The sequence below is a fragment of the Phacochoerus africanus genome, chromosome 11, assembly GCF_016906955.1.
Source record: "Phacochoerus africanus isolate WHEZ1 chromosome 11, ROS_Pafr_v1, whole genome shotgun sequence".
Lineage (NCBI taxonomy): Eukaryota > Metazoa > Chordata > Mammalia > Artiodactyla > Suidae > Phacochoerus > Phacochoerus africanus.
The window spans coordinates 36,550,592-36,572,304 of NC_062554.1; the positions used below are offsets into that span (position 1 = coordinate 36,550,592).

The 21,713-nt window shown below is 41.7% G+C and overlaps 1 protein-coding gene across 3 annotated transcripts in view; it reads right to left on the reverse strand.

Annotated features, from left to right (window-relative positions):
- EXPH5 (exophilin 5) overlaps positions 1-21,713 on the reverse strand; it is an 82,094-nt gene that overhangs the window by 23,762 nt on the left and 36,619 nt on the right. For 2 of the 3 annotated variants that reach the window (XM_047752854.1, XM_047752855.1), the window contains exons 2-3: positions 7,196-7,356; positions 4,188-4,350 (exon numbers count right to left, since the gene is read on the reverse strand). In XM_047752854.1, the coding sequence (XP_047608810.1) occupies positions 4,188-4,350; positions 7,196-7,356 (324 nt within the window). Of the gene's footprint in view, positions 1-3,174; positions 4,102-4,187; positions 4,351-7,195; positions 7,357-21,713 lie in introns of those variants that run through there. The other variant, XM_047752856.1, reaches the window with a different exon arrangement.

A 21,713-nucleotide genomic window follows, 5' to 3' on the forward strand; every position in this document is an offset into this window, starting at 1 on the left:
CACTATGCCATGTGGTTTCCAAGCTTGGTGAGCATCCAAATATCCTAGAGAATTAAAATAAACAAAATGCCCCACTTCAGACCTGAACCAGAACCTCAAGGCTGGGACCTGAGTATGTGTCATTATTTTAAAATACTGTTGAAATTCTAATCATGTGCAACCAGATCAACTGGGAGCCACTCCTTTGTCTTGCTTATCCCTCCTGTCACCACCACCCTGGACACCACAACTGGGATCCCTGAAGGAGCATTTCCAAGGAAGGATCTTGCTTACTCTGATTTCTCCTTCCATCTGGGTGTCTTACATTCCTGTGGCCTCCAACTCAAGCCTTGGTGCTTGAGCAGGAAAAAGGAAGAGAGCAAAGCAGGACATTTGGAGATCCAGAAGGAGGGAAAGGGGGAAAGGGAGAAAAAGAGAGACAGAGAGAGATTGAGGAGGAAAAAAGGATCGAGGGGAAAGAATAATCAGCCTTTTAACATTCCAAAATAGCATTGTGCTTCTGTAAACTGCGGTTGCAGCTGGCTTGCCGAGGCTTTGTACATCCTGGGCTCCATCAGGCAAATGCGGGCATATCTGGAGAGCAGCTAGACAAATCCACCAAGAGCCTGCATCTTGAGGTAAAAAAAACCACCATAAAGGAAGAGGTAGTGGGCATGAAGACCCTCGCTCCAGGTAGCAGTTGTCACTCTAATCACAGCTGTGTAGTGAGTACTGTGTGCTCTGCACCGTCATGGTCCTCGAAGGAAAGAGGCCAACTTCAATCCAGTCACATGTGTCACTCACGAGCCCTATGAACTAGTTCTCTTCCATTTACCCTTTGTTCTAGACTTTCGGATGACAACAAAGGAAAGGGTGGAGGAGAAAAAACTCACAATGAACTGGTGGCGCATGGCTTCACTGTTTTGAGAATGTGTGTGGACATGAGGGTAAGTGGCCCCCTTGCAGGGACGGCTTCATTGTGGAGTATGTTGGCATGTGGACCAGAGGGTGGTCTATCACCCAGGTACGGTGAGAGGACATCAGTGGAATAACTGGTCTGGAATTAGAAAAAATAACTGTAGATGCTTCTGAGCAGCCAGGAATGCTGCATTTAGAAGCTCATGATGTACACTATTAGGTTCTTGCTGTGGATTGTGGGAGGCATTTGCGAGGCCATGGAGTTACCGACATTCTGCAGTGGGGACTGAACACCATATGTCTCAGGCAATAGATGCCCCAAAGCAAGACACAAGGAAACATGACTTACAGGGAGATGCTGGGGGAAAGATACAGGCAATCCAGACAGCCCTCAGCATCTGTGGCATCCATGGATTCAACTTATTGCAAATGGAACCCTAGTTGGCTGAAATTGTGGATAAAGAGGGCTAACTGTACATTTTATATAAGATACTTGAGCATCTGTGGGTTTTGGTATCCACAAGGAAGTCCTAGAACCAATCCTCCACATAGAACAAGAGGGGATATAATTGTGTGTGTGTGTGTATACAATTTACATGCAGTATATATACTTTTCTTGAATTTATTAGCTAGCAATAAATAAATTAAAACACTAACAGAAAATTTTCTTTGTCCCTTGGGTTGGAGTAGAGTCATAGAGAATATAGTTCACATCATTTACAAATAAGATTAAAATAATAATGGGATAATTTGGGAAGTGCAGAAATTTGGGAGGAGAAATTAGTCATTTGAATCAGACCTGGTGAAACCTTTTGCCTTGATTAATGAATGAATTCACTATGTCCCCAAGGCTTTCTATCCACTGATAATAGGAAATCAAAGCTTTAACATACCATATACTTTTATTGGCTGAGGCTCTCTAAAGTAAATAGGTGTTTCTGGTGAAATGATGGTCCATTTTCTTTTGGGGTGAGCTACCCACTATCCAGTGTCATTTCTGAGTTGAACCATAGCTTAAAAGAGGAAAAGAAATTTCTCTGATATGCAAGTCTTTTAAGGCTGGACAGAAGGCTTTTTGCCTAGAGGGGTTGGCTCGCATGCTGTGATTTGCAGAAGATCCTCTACGGCTTTGCTGACTTGCTCCAGAGCACCAAGTGTGACAAAGTGGAGCCTTGATGGCTTCAGCAAGTAGAAGCCTGACTGCTGCCTGGTAGAGGATGACTGTGCTTCCCCCCCAGGCCCTTTGTCGGTTCCTCCCACTGCACTTATAGGCAAGGAGGGGCTCCTGAACTAGAGCCTGTATTCTGGGCTCTGCCTTAAAAAAAAAAAAAAAGATCAGAAACTGCCAAAGAAAGTTAGGTTCTACTTAAGAGTAAAGAGCCCCTCGGAATGTATGGAACACAATTAATATTCCTACTAGAGTACAAAGCTCCCTTAAGCCCCTATCCTCACCCCTGCTTCCCAAACACACACATTCACATTCAAAATTTACATCCAGATATTTAGGTCACACTCATATTTTAAAATAAAAGGGGCACATTTTTACATTTTATCTTCTGAAACCTCTTAGGAGCAAAAAACAATGACTTCACTACATTCGGCACCAGCACAGTTATTTCCAGTTATGGTTTGCACATAAAATATATTTAAGGATGATAAATTGTGAAAACTGCTAAACACACACATATGCTTAAAGGATAAAATCTGTTTGATTTTTGCATGCTGTGTTTGTCTGGTTAAAAGAGAGCTGTGAGTCATTTTGGTATCGAAGAAGGACAGTCGCTAAACAGAATTTTTAAAAGAGTTTCCCCTTTTTTTTTTTTTTTCAATTTGGTCTATAACCAAAATACATGATACCCAGAGTGAAGATTACAGATCTTTTTTTTTTTTTTTTTCCCCACTGTACAGCAAGGGGGTCAGGTTATCCTTACATGTATACATTACAATTACATTTTCCCCCCAGCCTTTCTTAAGATTACAGATCTTTTATCTTCTTTGATCTACTTTTGCAGCAACTTACAATACGAACTTAGAAATAACTTAGTAGAATTAACAGGTTCCTCAGCTTTTCCTAGTTTACTACTGTTAAATTGTTCAGCTACATAAAACTCTGCCTTAGAGAAAAAAATCACTTAAAACACAAATTAAATCATAGGTCCCAGCTACCCCACACATTAGGAATATTTCTTTTCTTCTTAAAAAATAAGAAGTTTTAAGTTCCCACATGATAGAATTACTAATATTTCAAACATTTTTTTACAAAGAAAAGCAACTCACCTATTTGAAGAGTATTTCCTTGTAAGTGACTGGTAGAAACAAGCATACAAATCTACATTTTGTTCAGCTCTTCATTATTTCATTAAAAAAAAACAGCCTCAGGTGAGAGCTGGAAGCAAAAGACCTTCCATTCCCCCCAAGAGGGGAGGACAGAGCTTGGCCCTGTGTCCAGAAGCCTCATCACATGCCGCACCAGCTGCTTGCTGCCTACTGTTTTTCAGCAAGAGTGACCTCCAATACCTTTTATTTAGCATTGCAATGCACTCTTAAAGGCCTACACGGAACACATCACGTGCCAAGCCAACACCTTAAGAGGGTGGGAAGCTTTTCAACCAGGAAGACGTGCTGAAAATATTTAGCAGTCAGCTTAACTGCGTGTAAGCAAAGCCTTGCCTGTTTTTCACAAAACAATCCAACAACAACATATTGAGTCAAGGTGAACTGATTTACACAGTTCTCAACTGGGAACCACCTGGAACTATGGCTCTATTGCCCCCAAAGTTTCCTTTCCACCTTAAGTTTACATTCTGGCCAAACTCCATCAGAAAGGCTGCCCTCCATATTTTTGATGATGGTAATATATTTTTTTCCTCTGCTTCAAAATTTAGTTTTTCTCCACTCTCTGCTCATCTCATCTGCACCCATTTACTTGTTACATCCCATCTCTCCTGACACACAAGCTCTCCAAGGAAGGAGTAGTTTCAATTTAAATGTATCTTCCTGACCAGGGCATAGACCAGGCTCTCGGAGGGACTGTCAATAATTATTTCCCACCATTTAATCCATCACTCACCAGGTCCACTTCCTGGGACCTGTGCAGTTGGATAGAAGCTGGATTTCAAATGAGCCCAATTTCATGGTTTCATAAGGACTTTGTCCCTAGGAGAGCTCAGTCTTGTTTCCTTTGTCACTAGCTGAAATGAAATTCTAAGAACAAACATTACACAAAACAGGCTGCTGGCCTCTCCTATCAGATAATTAGTGAACTGTCAGGTGACCTGAGTTTAACTCACCCTCTCTGTCCTGGAGTTTGAGGTTTTGAAGGCTCCTTTCTGGATTTCCTGAATGAGAACAGGGAAGCAAATGATGATCTGAAGCTTAGCCGAAAAGGAATGGATATTGGGTTTCGTTGATTAGGTGTATTTTTAGATCTTGATGTTTGTAATTCCATGGGATCTGAAAGAAAATTGTAAAAATTTTGCGTGATTCACACTGAGGTATATGGAATGATTGGCCATCGGGGACCTGCTGTATAGCACAGAGAACTCTACCCAGTATTCTGTGATAATTGATGGGGGAAAAGAAACTGAGAGAGAATGGATATGTGTAAATGTATGACCGGTCACTTTCATGTACGGCAGAAATGATCACAGCCTTGCAAATTAACTATACTTCAATAAAACTTAAAGATCATCAAGAATTTATTTGCATAATTAAAATATTTCCAGATAGGTATATCTTATTGAACTATGCAGTCTAGAAACACAGCAGGCATCCCCAGAGGAAGCCTCAGGAACCAGGGGAAGAAAATCCTCCCAAACAGCAGGGAGTCTTTCGACCTGCACTGTGGACTGCAGCTCTGTATAACCTCCCTCCCCTCATCCCAGGGTGACACTGTCTCAATGTGTCTTCCCCAAGGCTATCCAAAACCCAAAGGTAAGGTGTTAGGGACCTCATTCAGTTCTCCTGTCCTGTCCTTCAGAAAAAAAAAAAAAAATGACATGTGCTTTAAACCCATAGTGATAGACTATGTAACTTTTCATATCAATGAAAATAAAGGAAAAGGAAATTAAACCCTTTAGAGTACTCTTTTTTTTTTTTTTTGGTCTTTTTTTTGCTTTTTATAGAGCTGCTCCTGCGACATATGGAGGTTCCCAGGCTAGGGGTCTAATTGGAGCTGTAGCTGCTGTCCTACACCAGAACCACAACAACTCGGAATCCGAGCGGCATCTGCAAACTATACCACAGCTCACAGCAATGCTGGAACCTTAACCCACTGAGTGAAGCCAGGGATTGAACCCGCAACCTCATGATTCCTAGATGGATTCGTTAATCACTGAGCCAGGATAGGCACTCCTAGAGTATTCTTTATGCCCATCAAAAACCTATCTCTTTGTATGTTTATTTGCTACATATATGGTTCATGTGTGGGTATGCATGTAATATAAATATGTATAATATATACGTATAGATAATATACAGCTTTATATATGAGTATTAAAAATTCTAAGGCAAAATCAACACATACCAAGTCCATTATACTGTAATACTTTCACACATGCTGAGTTTATAAATGAGGAATTCAAGCTAAGGGGAAAGTCACCACGGTATACATGGGGTTAATCTAAAAATGTGAATTGTGAATTTTTTGGATAGATTTTTTATTATGGGAATTGCAAAATATTGCCAGGATATAAGTTGAGAAATATTGTTACATATTTCTTAATGTTACTAATGTTAGTAACATATAACAAAAGCAGTCAATGTAACTCTATCAGTAGAAAGATACTTTACACTGTTTTAGTATTTTAAATTTCCTTTTCTTTTGCCTTTTTTTTCTTTTTTTTTGGCTTTTTAGGGCAGCACCTGAGGCATATGGAGGTTCCCAGGCTAGGGGTTGAATCAGAGCTACAACTGTCGGCCTAAGCCACAGCCACAGCAATACAGGGTCTGAGCTGCGTCTGTGACCTACACCACAGCTCACTGCAATGCCAGATCCTTAACCCACTGAGCGAAGCCAGGGATTGAACCCGTAAACTCATGGTTCCTAGTCAGATTCGTTTCCACTGTGCCACAAAGGGAACTTCAGTATTTTAAATTTCTGATGCGCTCTGTTATTCTCAAATAGATCTGAGAAAGCAGGCTTTATTATCCTCATTTACATATTTTAAAAAAAGTGATTGGTGAAGGTAAGAGATATACTGGTAGTCACAGAGTTAGAATGCCCAAGGAAGGCAAACAAATGAGTTTGAACTCATTTATGAGGTTTAAGTTACCAAAGCATGGAGGGTGGCAGCTCCTTGACCACCCTCCCTCCCCCATTCCCTTTTTCCATTTCTCTCCCCTCCTGGTCTCCCCCACCTTCTGCATCACCATCCCATTTATTTCGGTGCTCACTGTGTTAGAGCTCAGTACTTTAGACACACAATTTTATTCAGTTCTCAACCACCCTGTGAGGTAGGTATTATCATACCCATTTAAAGATGAGAAAATTGAGGCTTACAGAGAAGAAGTCACTTGTACAAAGTCACATGAACACTGATAGAAAACAGAATATAGAGAGACAGAGCAGAGATTTGAATCCAGACCCCTTTTGATATCGATGCCCGTGTTCTTCACCACGACACTCTCTTGCTTGATTGTAAAAACGTACCCCCAAGACATGACAGTGCATTTTCAGCTCGCACTTTTTATTGCGTGTTGTGTTATAAAACATTCGTCCTTTATGATTTTTTTTTTGTCTTTTTGCTATTTCTTTGGGCCGCTCCCGAGGCATATGGAGGTTCCCAGGCTAGGGGTCCAATCGGAGCTGTAGCCACCGGCCTATGCCAGAGCCACAGCAATGCGGGATCCGAGCCACGTCTGCAACCTACACCACAGCTCACGGCAATGCCGGATCGTTAACCCACTAAGCTAGGGCAGAGATCGAACCCGCAACCTCATTGTTCCTAGTCGGATTGGTTAACCACTGCGCCACGACGGGAACTCCTGTCCTTTATGATTTAAAAATACTGCTAGCAGTTCCCTTCGTGGCTTGGCAGTTAACAAACCTGACTAGGATCCATGAGGGTGTGAACGCGGCTCGGATCCCGAGTTGCTGTGGCTGTGGTGTGAGCCGGTAGCCGTAGCTCCAATTCGACCCCGGGCCCAGGAACTTCCATAAATGGCAGCTGCGGTCCTAGAAGCAAATGTAATAATAATAATTAAAACTAAATAGATCAATAAATAAAAATACCCCTAAACACGAGTTGGTTACAGATCCCACTGAGCCCTTATCTACATGAGGTGCCACAGGTCTCACCGTTTTCTGCCATCCCCTTCCTCAGCCTGTGTGTAAGTGGTTGTTTCAACATTTGGCTAACATCTCTTTCATTGCAAAACTTTTTTCTTTGAATTTCTTCAAACCATTCACCAGTCACTCCGTGAAGCCATCTGCTATCCCTCTTTGTCTTCTGCAGTTTGCTGAAATAAAACAAAAATATCAAGACACACTTTAAATGTCTTCACATCAAGTACAAACTCATGTGATGGGCCAAGTTTTACCAAGTGGAGGAGCTGCACACACTCTAAGTCCAAGGGGAAAACTGGCTCTGGCTGAAGTTTCCTTTTCACTGCTATGTATATATTTTGATTGTGTTCTCTAAATACAATGACAATCTAAAAGTCTTTGCTTGCAGTTGAAAAAAGCAAGTTGTTAGGACCTCATGGGTTGAGCATTGTACAAACCTGACCTAATAACGCAATTGAATGATAGATATTTTAATGACATGGAGAAACTAGAATATTCTAGCTCTGATTAGTCACTCATTCATTAATTGGTTAGATGTTTACTGAGCAACGTTTATGTAACAGGTCCCCCTCCCCACCCCAGTAGGCAATGGGGATTCCTTACCTGCCAATCAGTAGTCAAAGATAAAAGCTTTCATGCAATAAATTGCTGAATGTTTTGATCTTAGATAATGGAATTCTTTAAACACAAAAACACAAAGGCTGATGAATGAGGACACAGCTAATGCTCAGTAGTGAGGGACAGTGCGATATGAGATGCAGAGATAATGCCATCCAAAGCACTTCCAGAATGCCAGAACTGAAATTCTGCCATTATTTCTTTTTTCTTCTCCCCTGCCCTCTCCTGCTTAGTCTTTTTTTCAAACGAAAATGCTGCTCTACTAAGTCCTTAGTTAAATCATCAGTGGTGAGTTTTTTGGTGTTTTTTTTTTTGTTTTTTTTTTTTTTAAGCAGATCAATTTGCTCCATTTGTTTGAAAATGAGAGAAGTTTATTCCAGGGGGAGACAGCCCTGGATTGAGGAAAATAGAGCAGAAAGGGGCATCTGAAGAATATAATAACAAATCTCATCAAGCTCTGATGAAAAAGCCAGGCTTGTTGTTGGGCCCCAAGCTCAGAAAGTTCTGCTGTTTTGGAAAGAATTTCTTGTGACTCTGCAGTGGCCCTTTATCCAAGGTCCTCTGTGAAGCACAAGTGTTGGAGACTTTGTATTACTAAGAAAGTAGCGAGTGAGACAGTTGCAGAGTGGCTAATCTGGGGTTAAAGGCAAAGAACTGTGATGGTTGCAAGTCAGGCTCCTGCTTGGGGCTATGATACTGTCATTTTATAAAATAATCGAGAGGCCATCCTGCCCAGACTTGAATTTTGAAAAGCATTAGGCAGCACTCATGTCTCATCCACATCATTTGCAATGGTGCTTCCTATTTTGCCACTGCCACCTGGACACACCTGTCTCCATTGCTACCACTCTTGCTAACATTCTAAGAGACCACAAGTACCTGCTTCAAACCAGACTGGCTGCCTCCAACTTATTAACACCTCATTTCTTAATGTTCCACACTTGTACCTGACCTCTACTTTCTCACAACTCTCCCAAACTCTCAGACCCCAACAGTCAGCATCACCCCCCACCCACTTCTCAACACATCCCTCTCATTTCAGAGGACAGTTAAGCTACCTGACTTAGGAACTCTCTAATAAACATAACTGTTTTTTTCTAAAGGCTCGCTGTAACACAGACTCTCGTTTAAAATAATCACACTTCATTTAACTTCATCTCAAGCACTCATTCCACACTTGCATTCATATCCATCACCACTTATTTCTCTTTTACATTCGGCCAATGAAGTCAGAAATCTATATCTCTATGTGATTACTCATACAGTGGAATTCTCCTCCAGGAAATATATCTTAAAGACATAACACCCCCAAAGTACATTAATTTAACTAAATGCGCAGTTGCTAAAAATGATCACACAGGCAATGCAACATACAGGGAAATGCAAGTGATATAACATGAAGCAGAAAAAGTGAAATACAACATTCTATCCAAGCATAGAGCCATGTGAAAATAATGCATCCGTGTGGACACACTAGAGGAAAAAAATCAAACACCTGTTCTCTTAGAGTAGAACAATTACAGGTATCAATACCACCCTTAGCTTTTTAAAAAATGTTTTTTTTCAACAAGTACAATATGTGGACCTATTTTTTTTTCTTCTATTTACTTGTGAATTTTTTTTGTCTTTTTGCCTTTTCTTGGGCCACTCCCACAGCATATGGAGGTTCCCAGGCTAGGGGTCTAATCAGAGCTGTAGCCACCAACCTATGCCAGGGCCACAGCAGCACAGGATCCGAGCCACGTCTGCAACCTACGCCACAGCTCACGGCAATGCCGGATCCTTAACCCACTGAGCGAGGCCGGGGATCGAACCTGCAACCTCATGGTTCCTAGTCAGATTCGTTAACCACTGAGCCACAACAGGAACTCTGAATTTTCATTTATACGATCATTTTTCCCCTTACAATTTTTCTTGAAGATAGAGAAAAAAATCAGTTCTATTTTCACAATCCTAATGCAAACTGTATTACCGGTTGGGGTGTGAATTTTTTCCTCTGCATTTTTCACCTAATTGTAATAAAATTTATTAAAGATACATTTTGTGGAAGGCCTCCTACAGAGAAGATGCCAGAATATAATGGCAAGCAGAGCAGGTATAGCTCCTGCCATAGAGAGATTACCGTCCAATGGGAGAAACAGATATGAGTCCAATAATGATACAAATATAAGATAACAAAGAGTGGTAAATACACTGTATTCATTCAACACATATTTGAACTCTGGGCAAAGCAGCAAACAAGTCTTTGCCCTCGTGGAATTCACATTTTGCTGGGGTAGGAGTAGGGGTAAAGAGATGCTATTAGAGCATCTAACACAGGCACCTGGATATGTGAGGCAGAAGCAAAGACTTCCCTAAATAGAGGGCATATAGGAGTTCCCGTCATGGCTCAGTGGTTAACAAATCCAACTAGGAGCCATCAGGTTGCAGGTTTGATCCCTGGCCTTGCTCAGTGGGTTAAGGATCCGCATTGCCGTGAGCTGTGGTGTAGGTAGCAGACTCAGCTCTGTTCGCACCTTGCTGTGGCTCTGGTATAGGCCAGCAGCTACGGCTCCAATTAGACCCCTAGCCTAGGGACCTCCATATGCCAAGGGTGTGGCCCTAGAAAAGACAAAAAAAGACCAAAAAAAAAAAAAAGAAGAAGAAGACGGCATACAGCCTGAAGCGTGAAGGATGAAAGATGAAGAAAAAGGTTGTGGGAGAGAGCTTTCCAGGCAGAAGAGTGGCCGCTATAGAGCAAGTGCCCCCAAGGAAAGAAGCAAGGAACTGAAATAAGGTCAGCCTGGCTGGAACATGGAGATGGAGAAAAAGACTAACTGACAGCAAAAGCAGAAAAGCAGCTGCTAGATCATGCGATATGTAGAGTTGGGTTAAGCAGTTGCTCTTTAGTCCAGGAGCAATGAGACAGCACTGATGACTTGGCATGGACACATCAGATTTGCACTTCAGATTTGCACTTTCAAAAGATCATCCTAGAATAAAAAGCTTCTGCACAGCAAAGGCAATCCACAAAATGCAAAGGTAACATACTGAATGGGAGAAAATATTTGCAAATCATATTATCTGATAAAGGGTTAATTACCAAAATATATAAAGAACTCGTAAAACTCTATAGCAAAAAAACATTCTGATTAAAACAGGGGAAAGGATCTGAATAGACATTTTTCCAAAGAAGACATACAGATGGCCAAGAGGCATGTGAAAAGATGCTCAATACCACCAATTATCAGGAAAATGCAAATTACAATGGGATAGTACTTCATACCTGTCAGAATGACTATTATCAAAAAGACAAGGAGTTCCCATTGTGGCTCAGCGATTAACGAATCTGATTAGCATCCATGAGGATGCAGGTTCAATCCCTGGCCTTGCTTAGTGGGTTAAGGATCCCTCCGGCATTGCCCTGAGCTGTGGTGTAGGTCGAAGACTCGGTTCAGATCCTGTGCTGCTGTGGCTGTGGCATAGGCCAGCAGCTACAACTCTGATTTGACTCCTAGCCTGGGAACTTCCGTATGCTGTAAATGCGGCCCTAAAAAACAAAAAAACCAAAACCAAACAAACAAAAAAACCCAAGAAATAACAAGTGTTGGCAAAGACACTTGGAGAAAAGGGAACCTTCAAGCGCTGTTGATAGGAATGTAACTTGGTCCAACCACTATGGGAGACAGTATAGAGAGTCCTCAAAAAGTTAAAAATAGATCTACCATGTGATCCAGCAATTCCACATGGTATTTGGAATTTATTTTGAGTATTTATCTGAAGAAAATGAAAATATTAATTTGAAAAGATATGTGCCCTCTTATATTCACTGCAGTATTATTTTCAATAGCCAAGATATGGAAACAACCTAAGTGTACATCAATGAATGAAGGGATAAAAAAGTTGTGGCATGTATATATATATATATATATATATATATATATATATATATATATATATGCTTGTGTGAATATACAATATATATAATGGAATGCTATTCAGCCATAAAAAAGAATAAAATCTTGTCATTTGCAACAATACAGATGGACCTTGAGAGCATTATGCTTAGTGAAGTAAGTCAGACAGAGAAAGATAAATATTATATGACCTCGTTTATATGTGAAATTTAACAACAAAAAATAAGCTGATAGATAAAGAGAACAGATGGGTGACTGCCAGAGGTGGGGAGTGATGGGGATGGAGCAAATGAGTGAAGGTCAAAAGGTGCAAAATTCCAGGTATAAAATAATTAAGTCATGGAGATGTAAGGTACAGCATGATGACCATAGTCGATAATACTGTATTGAGGATTTCAAAATTGCTAAGAGAGTAGAGATTAACAGTGCTCATTACAAGAAAAAAAATTTGTAACTGTGTGGTGAGATGTTAAGTAGAATTATCATGGTGATCATTTCCATATATACACAAATACTGAATTGTTATGTTGTACACATGAAGCTCATGTTGTAAAATAATTCAAAAGTATTAAAATTAAAGAATAATATAAATTATACCTCAAAAAAAATTTTTTTAAAAAGATTACCCTAGAAGGGATCAAGATGGCAGAGGAGTAAGAAGTGGCGCTCACCTTCTCCCACAAACACATCAAAAAAAACCCTCTATGTGTAGAATAATTTGCACAGAACATCTACTGAATACTGGAAGAAGACCTTAAATCTACAAAAAGTACAAGAAACTCTCCACATAACTGGGTAGAACAAAAGGAAAAAAAAGAGAGAGAGAGAGAGAAATGATTACCCCAGCAGCAGGTGGAGAAAAGATTTTTTTTTTAAATCTTTTTAGGACCACACCTATGGCATATGGAGGTTTCTAGGCTAGGGGGTCCAATCGGAGCTGTAGCCGCCAGCCACAGCCACAGCCACAGCCACACAGGATCCAAGCCGCGTCTGTGACCTACACCACAGCTCAAGGCAATGCCAGATCCTTAACCCACTGAGGCCAGGGGTCGAGCCCATGTTCTCACGGATACTAGTCGGGTTCACTAACCACTGAGCCACAATGGGAACTCCTGAGAAAAGATTCTAATAGGAAACAGGAGAGAGTAGTCAGAGTACTCACGTGGTCTAGAAGAGAGAGGTGTTTGTTTGGACCAAACACCAAACAAATGGAAGAAAAGTAGAAAGCATTCATAGCTACTTAGTGGGTAAAACTGTCTACCAAGTGATAGAAAGGTGAGGGTCAGAGACCTGTCAAGGAAGGTTCCTCAATCTCTAATTTCCAAGGTGCACAGATGTCATGCATTCAGATAAGGCATATATTACCTTCAAAAATTGTAAGTAAAATGCCTTCGATGTTACTCATCATTAGAACAATCATTAAATACTTGCATAATCTTCAAACTACTATGATTTCCATAATTTATCGACTATTCCTTTGATGCAGAACATTGTAACTTTCCCTTATAAATATTGCTGAAATGAACATCACTGCACTTTTTTTTTTTTTTGGTCTCTTTATAGCCACATCTGCGGTATGGAAGTTCCCAGGCTAGGGTTCGAATTGGAGCTGCAGCTGCCAGCCTACGCCACAGCAAGATGAGATCTGAGCCATGTCTGTGACCTACAGCACAGCTCATGGCAACACTGGATCCTTAACCCACTGGGCAGGGTCAGGGATTGAACACATGTCTTCTTGGATACTAGCCGAGTTCCTTACCGCTGAGCCACAACAGGAACTCCTCACTGCACATTTTCTATTTTTACTGTGCCCCGGACAGAGGCTGAAGTAGAATTATTGGATCAAAGAGTCAGAATATTTTTGTGATTCTTTATACAATTACCAAAATACTTCTCACACTGGCTATAGCAATACAACCAGTCATGCTAGCAATGTACAATATTGCTAGTGGGCATCCTTGGAAGACTAAACATTATTTTGCGTATCTTTATTTTTGAATATAATGCTTTCAAGACATTGTGTTTATAATTGTGGGCAGTTGTTTTTTCTTTTAAGAATTTTTGTTTTCTTTTCTTAAAAAATATACTAAATGTCTTTGATAAGAAGGGAAGTTTGAATGCTTTTCCATGTCTGTTTACTAATTATATTTTGTGTTTTGGCAGTTGTACATATTATCAATTTATAAATCAATGCCTCAGAGTTTTTCATGGGAATACGGCATGTTTAATAAAAATATGAACTCACAATTTTTCTTATTTGCTCTAGTTGTTTCCCCCTGATTTCCTTTATTATGATTAAATTTTGAATGTTGAGCCAGAGCAACCTCATTCTGACAAGGTTTGGAGATGGTAAAACAAAATAAATCTGTAGTTTTTGCTAATATTTATCTTCTGAAGACAAAGAAAAATGAAATGCACGTAGTGGTTATACATAGATACATGAAAGGGCAAGATTTTTGAGAAATTCAGTGGCTTTTAATGCAGAAGTATTCCAAAGTTGTCAGGAAAGTGGGTGAATATGCACAGCCAAGAGTGAGAAAATTCAAGAGTTAAGGTAGTGAAAAACTGCATTGTGTTTACTTATTAAAGAAGTGAACACAAATAGTTCTAGCCCTTGAAGCAAGGATAACCCAGGAAAGTAAACTGAATGACATAAAGTCTGAATACTCTGGGTATCAATAACTTCCTCCTTAATCTTATTTACCCATAAGCCCTATATACTATAAAATAAATACAATCTGTACACTTCTAATGTTTTGCTGAGTTTCTTCTACTAAAAGAAGCACAAAAATTGTAAAACCAGTGGTTTAGAATCAACTATTTACTTTAAAAATAAAATATCAAGTTAGTTTAACACTAGCCAAAAAAAAATTAAATAAATAAATAAATAAATAAATCTGAACACAAAGCAGGGGTGTCTTGATGTGTGAAACTTAAAAAGACTGGCCTCAGTCAGAAAGAGAATATTTGCTTGCAGGTGCAATTCAAGCAAGTTCATGGGTGGCCTGTAAGGGGTCTTCCTCATCCATTTTGGTTTGTTATATACCAGCTTGTCATTTAGAGTATAAAATCCACTTTATGCTCATGAGAATAACCTCAGGGTTACAAAGGACATGCACATAGACAAATCACCAGTGCATAGCTCATTTGCTTCATTAGCCCAGCTTGACTCAACATATCATGAGGGACTGCTGTCTACACTTGTAACTTGTTCTATCCCCAGGCTGATTAACTTGAATAAACTAAATCAGGTCTTTTCTTGTTGAGCCTTTGTCCCAGCCCTCCGCTCCAAGTCAAAATGATCTTTCTTGGAGTTTCCGTCGTAGCTCAGTGGTTAACGAATCCGACTAGGAACGATGAGATTGTGGGTTCAATCCCTGGCCTCGATCAGCGGGTTGGGGATCTGGTGTTGCCGTGAGCTGTGGTGCAGGTCAAAGAGGCGACTCGGATTCCATGTGGCTATGGCTCTGGTGTAGGCCAGCAGCTACAGCTCCAAGCAGACCCCTAGCCTGGGAACCCCCATATGCCTCTGGTGCAGCCCTAAAAAAAAGACAAAAGACAAAAAAAAAAAAAAAGCTATTTCTTCATTTGCAGAGATCTCAGTTTGCCATGCACTGCTTTTGATTCCTTTCTAGTCTGTCCTCGGAGGTTCCTCCTGAGCAAATTTCTTTTCCTTTATTTTCCATCCTTGAGTAATGAACCCATCTCCCCTTTCCTCTTCTTTGTCCTCCACCACTGTGCCCTTGCTCACCTTTGCTGCTCACTTTTCCTTGTCCACCTTTATTCTGAGCAGGTCTTTGTCCTCCTCTCTTTTTTCATGACTAATTAATTATGTACCAACTATGAAAATGTGCTCAGTAAATGATACATAGTTGTCTCTTTATCATCCCGTCTTTGGCCCCACTTGTCTGCTTGCAGGGAACCAAATCCCGGTCTGTTCTTGAGTTGCCCTCAGATAGTAGAAAGAGCACTGGATGAGGTTCCAGTTCTCGTTGGGTGATCTTGGCCAAATATCTAAGTTGCTTGGCTTTGTTTTCCTCATTTGTTAAAAAGAGAGTTAAATGACTGGTACGTGGTTTACAAAGCAGGCCTCCATGATGCTTCTCATTGCAGAAGGTACACTCTGCAGAGTGACTTTGTCCCTCCTCCACCCCCCTCTTGAATCTGGCCTAGGCTTGTGCTTGCCTAGACCAACTGAAGGTGATAAAGTGACATTGTGGGACTTCTGAGCCCAGGCGTCAAGAAGACTTGCAGCTTCTGCTCTCTCCCTCTCTGAATCTTGATTCTCTGGTCTGAAGGAGCCCAGGCTAGCCTCCTGGAGAGTGTGTTCATGCGCAGAGAGGGGCCCAGTGGAGCATTATCACCAACTGCTAGATGCGTCTTAGACCATCTGGACACCATCCACCTGCCAGATGCCTGGAGCCAGGTGAGTGATCCCAGGTGAGAGGAGGAGAACCACCCAGCTGAGTCTAGCACAAATGACTGGGAATTGTGAGCTAAGAAGCAGAAGTCATTTTAAGCCTTTAATCTTTGGGATGGTTTGTTATGCACAATTTTAAAAAATGCACACAGATGAGAATATCTGGAAGATATCTTCTGGCTTGAAATGTACGGTCAAAAGATTCATCATTCTCACATCTGAAAAAGGGCTTAAAGCATCATCAGGTCCATCTCCCTGTCTTCAGGTAAAATAATAGCAATAACAAATAGTCAGGGCGGATGCTCCGTATCTCCAGGGATTGCGCAGCCATAATCCTCACAACGCTGCACAGGTGCCACTGTCCTCACTTACAGAGACCAGCAGGCTGGAGCTGGAGAACGGGGACAGCAACTCAGGGCTCATTCTAAAGCCCATGGCCAGTGACTTTTGCCAGTTAAAAAGGTGGCCATGATTATCCAAATGTGATTGAGGAGAGAGCCATCAGACAAAAGTTGAAAGAAAACAAGTCCCCCAGGCCAGGAAACAGGAATGACAGCTTCCATTTTCTTATCAGAAAAATCTCTAATTTCTCACAACAGTTGCCTGATCAGCTCCCCTTGCAGAGGGCACCCATTCCTCTACTGCTGTTCTCACCTCCCTTTTCATCTCAACTTCCTTTTTTTGCCTCCACTTTTCTTACTTCCTTGGCTGCGGTATACTTATCAGTTTGCGCTTTCACAGTACATGACCCATCTTAATACATCCTATTCTGCCTTCTAGGCAGCCAAACATCCTGATCTCTATTAACCCTCTGCGCTCGGCTTCAAGGACTTGCCGCATTTTCCCCAACACCCCATCCTAACCTAGTCTTACAGGTTCAGTTATCAGTGAACACTAGAATGAGCTGTTCAATTACACTGACTCCAGTAAAGGTAGATTTTGTCGCTTGAATTGTAGGAGAGCAAAGCAGCATTAAAGATTTCCTCTGACACAGGAATTCAAACAAATTTTGGGTTTCTATTGCCTAGCAACCACAACACAGAGAAAAGCACAAGCGGGGCGGGGACCATGTCCAAGTCAGAGCCCAAACATTGAGTTAGTATCAGGGAGGATGCAGGATTGGTCTGTCCACGCAAGGGTCTTTCAAACCCTGAAATCCCAAACCACCATCTTGGCAAATTATTGCCCTTTGTTTTCCTTCTCCAGACAGATGATACTCCCAGGTCCAGATTTCTTATCACTCATGCTTTAGGGAAAGCTTTAGGACAACCCTTGGGAGCTCTCAGCCAAGAAGAGGCAGAGTAAAGAATGCGAAAGCCTTTGTTCAGTGGCTGTACCAGCAGCTTTACAGTCTGGGGCCTGCCCTCTCCTCTCCCTGTTTGCTCTTTTGGAAAGATTGTTTTTTGACAGCCAATGCCCCTGATGCAAGAACCTGCTTTATTGCATCTGCCCACAGCCAAGACTGGGGAAGGGGCAGGGATTAGAAAAAAAGTAAGCAGGTGTATTGAAAAAATGTGTTCTTTTGATTATAGTAAAATTAAACCATGAAAGGAAGACTGGAGGAGGGGAAGCTCAGATAATAAGGAAAAGTGATAAAGCCAACAATAGACAACCAAAACAATAAACCTTTATTTTTTTATTTTAATTTTTTTGTCTTTTTGTCTTTTCTAGGGCTGCTTCCAGAGGCATATGGAGGTTCCAAGGCTAGGGGTCCGATTGGAGCTGTAGCCACCGGCCTACACCAGAGCCACAGCAACGTCAGATCCGAGGCACATCTGTGACCTACATCACAGCTCATGCCAATGCTGGATCCTTAACCCACTGAGTGAGGCCAGGGATTGAACCCTCAACCTCATGGTTCCTAGTCGGATTTGTTAACCACTGAGCCACGAAGGGAACCCCAAAACAATAAACTTTTAGAACTCAAAGAATCGCAGCAAATAATGGCACCAGCATTCAATCCAAGCTAGATAATAAAGCCTGTTTAATATCTCTGGATGGCTGTGATTGAATTTGTCCAACCTAGAATAAAAGACAACATTTTCTCTATTTTTTCAAACTGACCAGTGTAATGTTTTCAGATGTTTATTTTCATTTGATACAGTCACAACAAAATGAAAAGTAATTAACCTAAATAACATGAAGCATGTGTAATTCTTGTACTGGTTCAGATCATAGAAAGTCATTTCTTACTGATTAGTCACCATAAGGAAGGTTCCTATAGAAAAGACAAGCTGTCTACACGGAAGCTAAAGAGTTTAAGTGCCAGCCGCTCATCTGGCCTCAGGGCTTTGTCTTCCTAGATTGGTCTTATCTCTTTCTCAGTCTATTGATACATTTTACCCAAACCACCTGGAAGAGGATCCAGTGTCCCCTCTGTATTTGCCAAACTGTCCTGAATCTTGTCTTGTACCCAGGTGTTCTGCCAGGTATCAGCTTCCTGAAGACAAGTATCCTGTCTCCTTGCTCTTGGTCCCCTGGGCCTGGCGTCTTTGACCTGGGTCAGTCAGTATATATTTGTTGAACTCTTGGGGATAATGAACATTCACCATTGTGAAGCAACTCAGTCAACATTTCACATTCAGGAGTTCCCACTGTGGCACAGTGGAAAAGAATCTGACTAGTGTCCATGAGGATGCAGGTTCAATCCCTGGCCTCACTTAGTAGTTCGGGGATCCAGCATTGCTGTGAGCTACAGTGTAGGTCACAGACACAGTTTGGATCCCATGTTGCTGTGGCCGGCAGCTATAGCTCTCATTCAACCCCTAGCCTGGGAACTTCCATAAGCCACATGTACGGCCCTAAAAAGCAAAAAAAAAAAAATTGACATACATGAGCGAGGGGGTCCTGCACACACACAAAATCATGTGTGTAAAAAGTAATTTTTCTACAGGCATAATACTGGAAGGCTAGTCATAGTTAAGATTTATACAGTGCTGGGAGTTCCCATTGTGGCTTAGTGGGTTACAAAGCTGACTAGTATCCATGCGATGCAGGTTCAATCCCTGGCCTTGCTCAGTGGGTTAAGGATCCTGCATTGCTATGGCCGTGGTGTAGGCCAGCAGCTCCAGCTCTGATTCAACCCGTAGCCCAGGAACTTCCATATGCCACAAGTTCAGCCCTTAAAGAGAAAATTAGTTGAATCAGTGAGTGAATAGTTACTTTCTGAAGTTAGACTGGAATAAGGTTTAATATAAAAATGTGAGTTCTTCTCAGTTTATGTATGTTTGCCTTATTAGAGTTTAAAACATAAAAGGTTTTCTAGACCTTTTACTAAAATACGTACAATATTCTGAGCAATCAGGAGCCCAAACCCTGGCACTAGTGCATTCAGTGCAGTGTGAGAGCCAGTCCAGTGATGGCAATGAGTCTTACCCAGCGTGCACCCCCCGTCCGCAGCCCCCACCCTCAAGCATGACATTTAGGCTCTGTGTGGAACCTGCACTGCGAAGTTTGGTTTTCTTACAATCCTGCTATTAATTAAAGTGCAACTTGGAGAACCAGGAGGAGTGGGTGGCTGAGGCTAAAAGTTGATGTTTTTGAGTTTCTCTGCAGGAAAAGGAAAAACCCACGGGTGATTCTCTTTACTGCCTGACGTCACCTCTGTTGAGGAAGATGACACACCAGTTCACTCCCTGTTCTCCATCTATTCACACCTTTTCCACCCATTCTGTGTGTTTCACAGATCACAGGCATGCAGTGTTTCCTTTGTGCCAGAACGAGTATATGGGTCTTACAAGCATTAACTCGCTTAATACCCTCAAAAACCCCATGAGGTATTTTTATTACTCTTATCCTTACTTTACAGATGAGAAAACAGAGGCCCAGAGAAGCTTCAATCACACAGTTAATAAAGACCAGAGACAGCAGTCAAGCCAGTCAATCTGAATGAATTTAGTGGCTCGGTCTTTTAATTTCCTCATTGGTAGAATGGAATAAAAATATCTACCTCATAGAGTTCCTGTAAAGATTAAATTAGCTAATATGAGTCATCATGCCTGGTCTAGAATCAGCGCAGTATAAATCTTTTTTTCTTTTTAGGGCTGCATCTGTAGCATATGGAAGTTCCCAGGCTAGGGGTTGAATTGGAGCTGCAGCTGCCGGCCTGCACCACAGCCACAGCGACACCAGATCCGAGCTGCGTCTACGACCTACACCACATCTTGTGCAATGCCAGATCCTTAACCCACTGAATGAGGCCAGGGATTGAACCCATGCTCTCACACACACTATGCTGGCCCACTGAGCCACAGTGGGAACTCCTCTACTAATATTTTTTGAGTACTTATTATATTCCAGGTTCTATTCTAAAAGCTTGGAACATGAAAGTTCACAAAAGAGACAGCTCCAAGCCTTCCTGGAGCTTGTAGCAGTATTTCCCTGGCTCCCTCCTTGGCCCAGACCACCCCCATCTCTCACCTGGATAATCATAGGAACCCCCTACTTGTCAGCCTGCTTCCACTCTGACTCTCTTCCATTCAGGCCCCACACGGCAGCCAGGGAGACGTTTAAAAAATGTTAAGTGATAGTATGCCTTCCGCTCCCCTGCTTAAATCTCTTCAGGAGCTTCCAATCATGCTTAGAATTCCAAACGCCATGGTCTTCGAGTCTGTACAGTATCTGGCTCTCGGCCTTTTCTACCATTTTTCTTCTGCTTCTTTCCCCACCTCTCAGCACCTGGTCTTCTCTCTGTTCCTCCAGCAAGCCCGCTGTTTCCCCCTGCGCTTTGCACTTGCCGTTTCCTCCACCTCCAAGGCTTTTCCAAGCTATTTGGTCACGTGGCTGTTCTTTTTATACTTTTAGCTAAAATGTCATATCCCTGGAGAGGTCTTCCATGACCTCCAACACTAGAGTCACTTTCTATCAAATTGCGTGGCTTGTCTTAATCTCATTCATTACCTTATGAAATCTTCTTCGTGTATTCACTTTTTTTTAATTATTAAAGTATCATCCATATGAGCAAGGACCTTGCCTGGTCGGGCTTCTGGAGTGATTTTTACAAAGAGTCGGGGCTCAGGAAGCCCTTGGGAACAAATGAATATGAACTTGGGAAAGCCTCTCTGGACAGAATATCTACAATAGGAGGACGTTGAACTAGATGCTCTCAAGACTGCTTTCCTGCATTTTACCATTCCAAGATTGCTTTTGCTAATACTTCAAGAGTGCTAATACCCTAGCACTTCGAGACGTGGTGAACAAATCCATATTTAGCTCATAAGATTCCAACTCTGTCTCCCTTGGGCCTCCATATTTCAGCCTGAAAGGTCCCAGTCGTTCACATTGCTCCCATGTGTCAGTTGCCCTTTTGCTGCCTTCACCCTTTCTTTCTGCTGCTTCACTCTGGATCCATCACATGATTAAAATAAAACACCCAGAAGAGGATTTATGATTCCAAATGTGAAATGACAATAATGTTATGGAAGATGAAGACAACAGCGTCTGTTATACTAGGACCTTCACGCTGCTGAATGCTACGGGAACCTTGCACCCTGTCACAGCGCGTGGCTCCCTGTGGAGGGATGTGCACCTAGAATTAAAAGTTCAGCAAGTTGTGTGAGGGCCACTGTGCTGAGTGCTTCCACATTCATTATCTCAT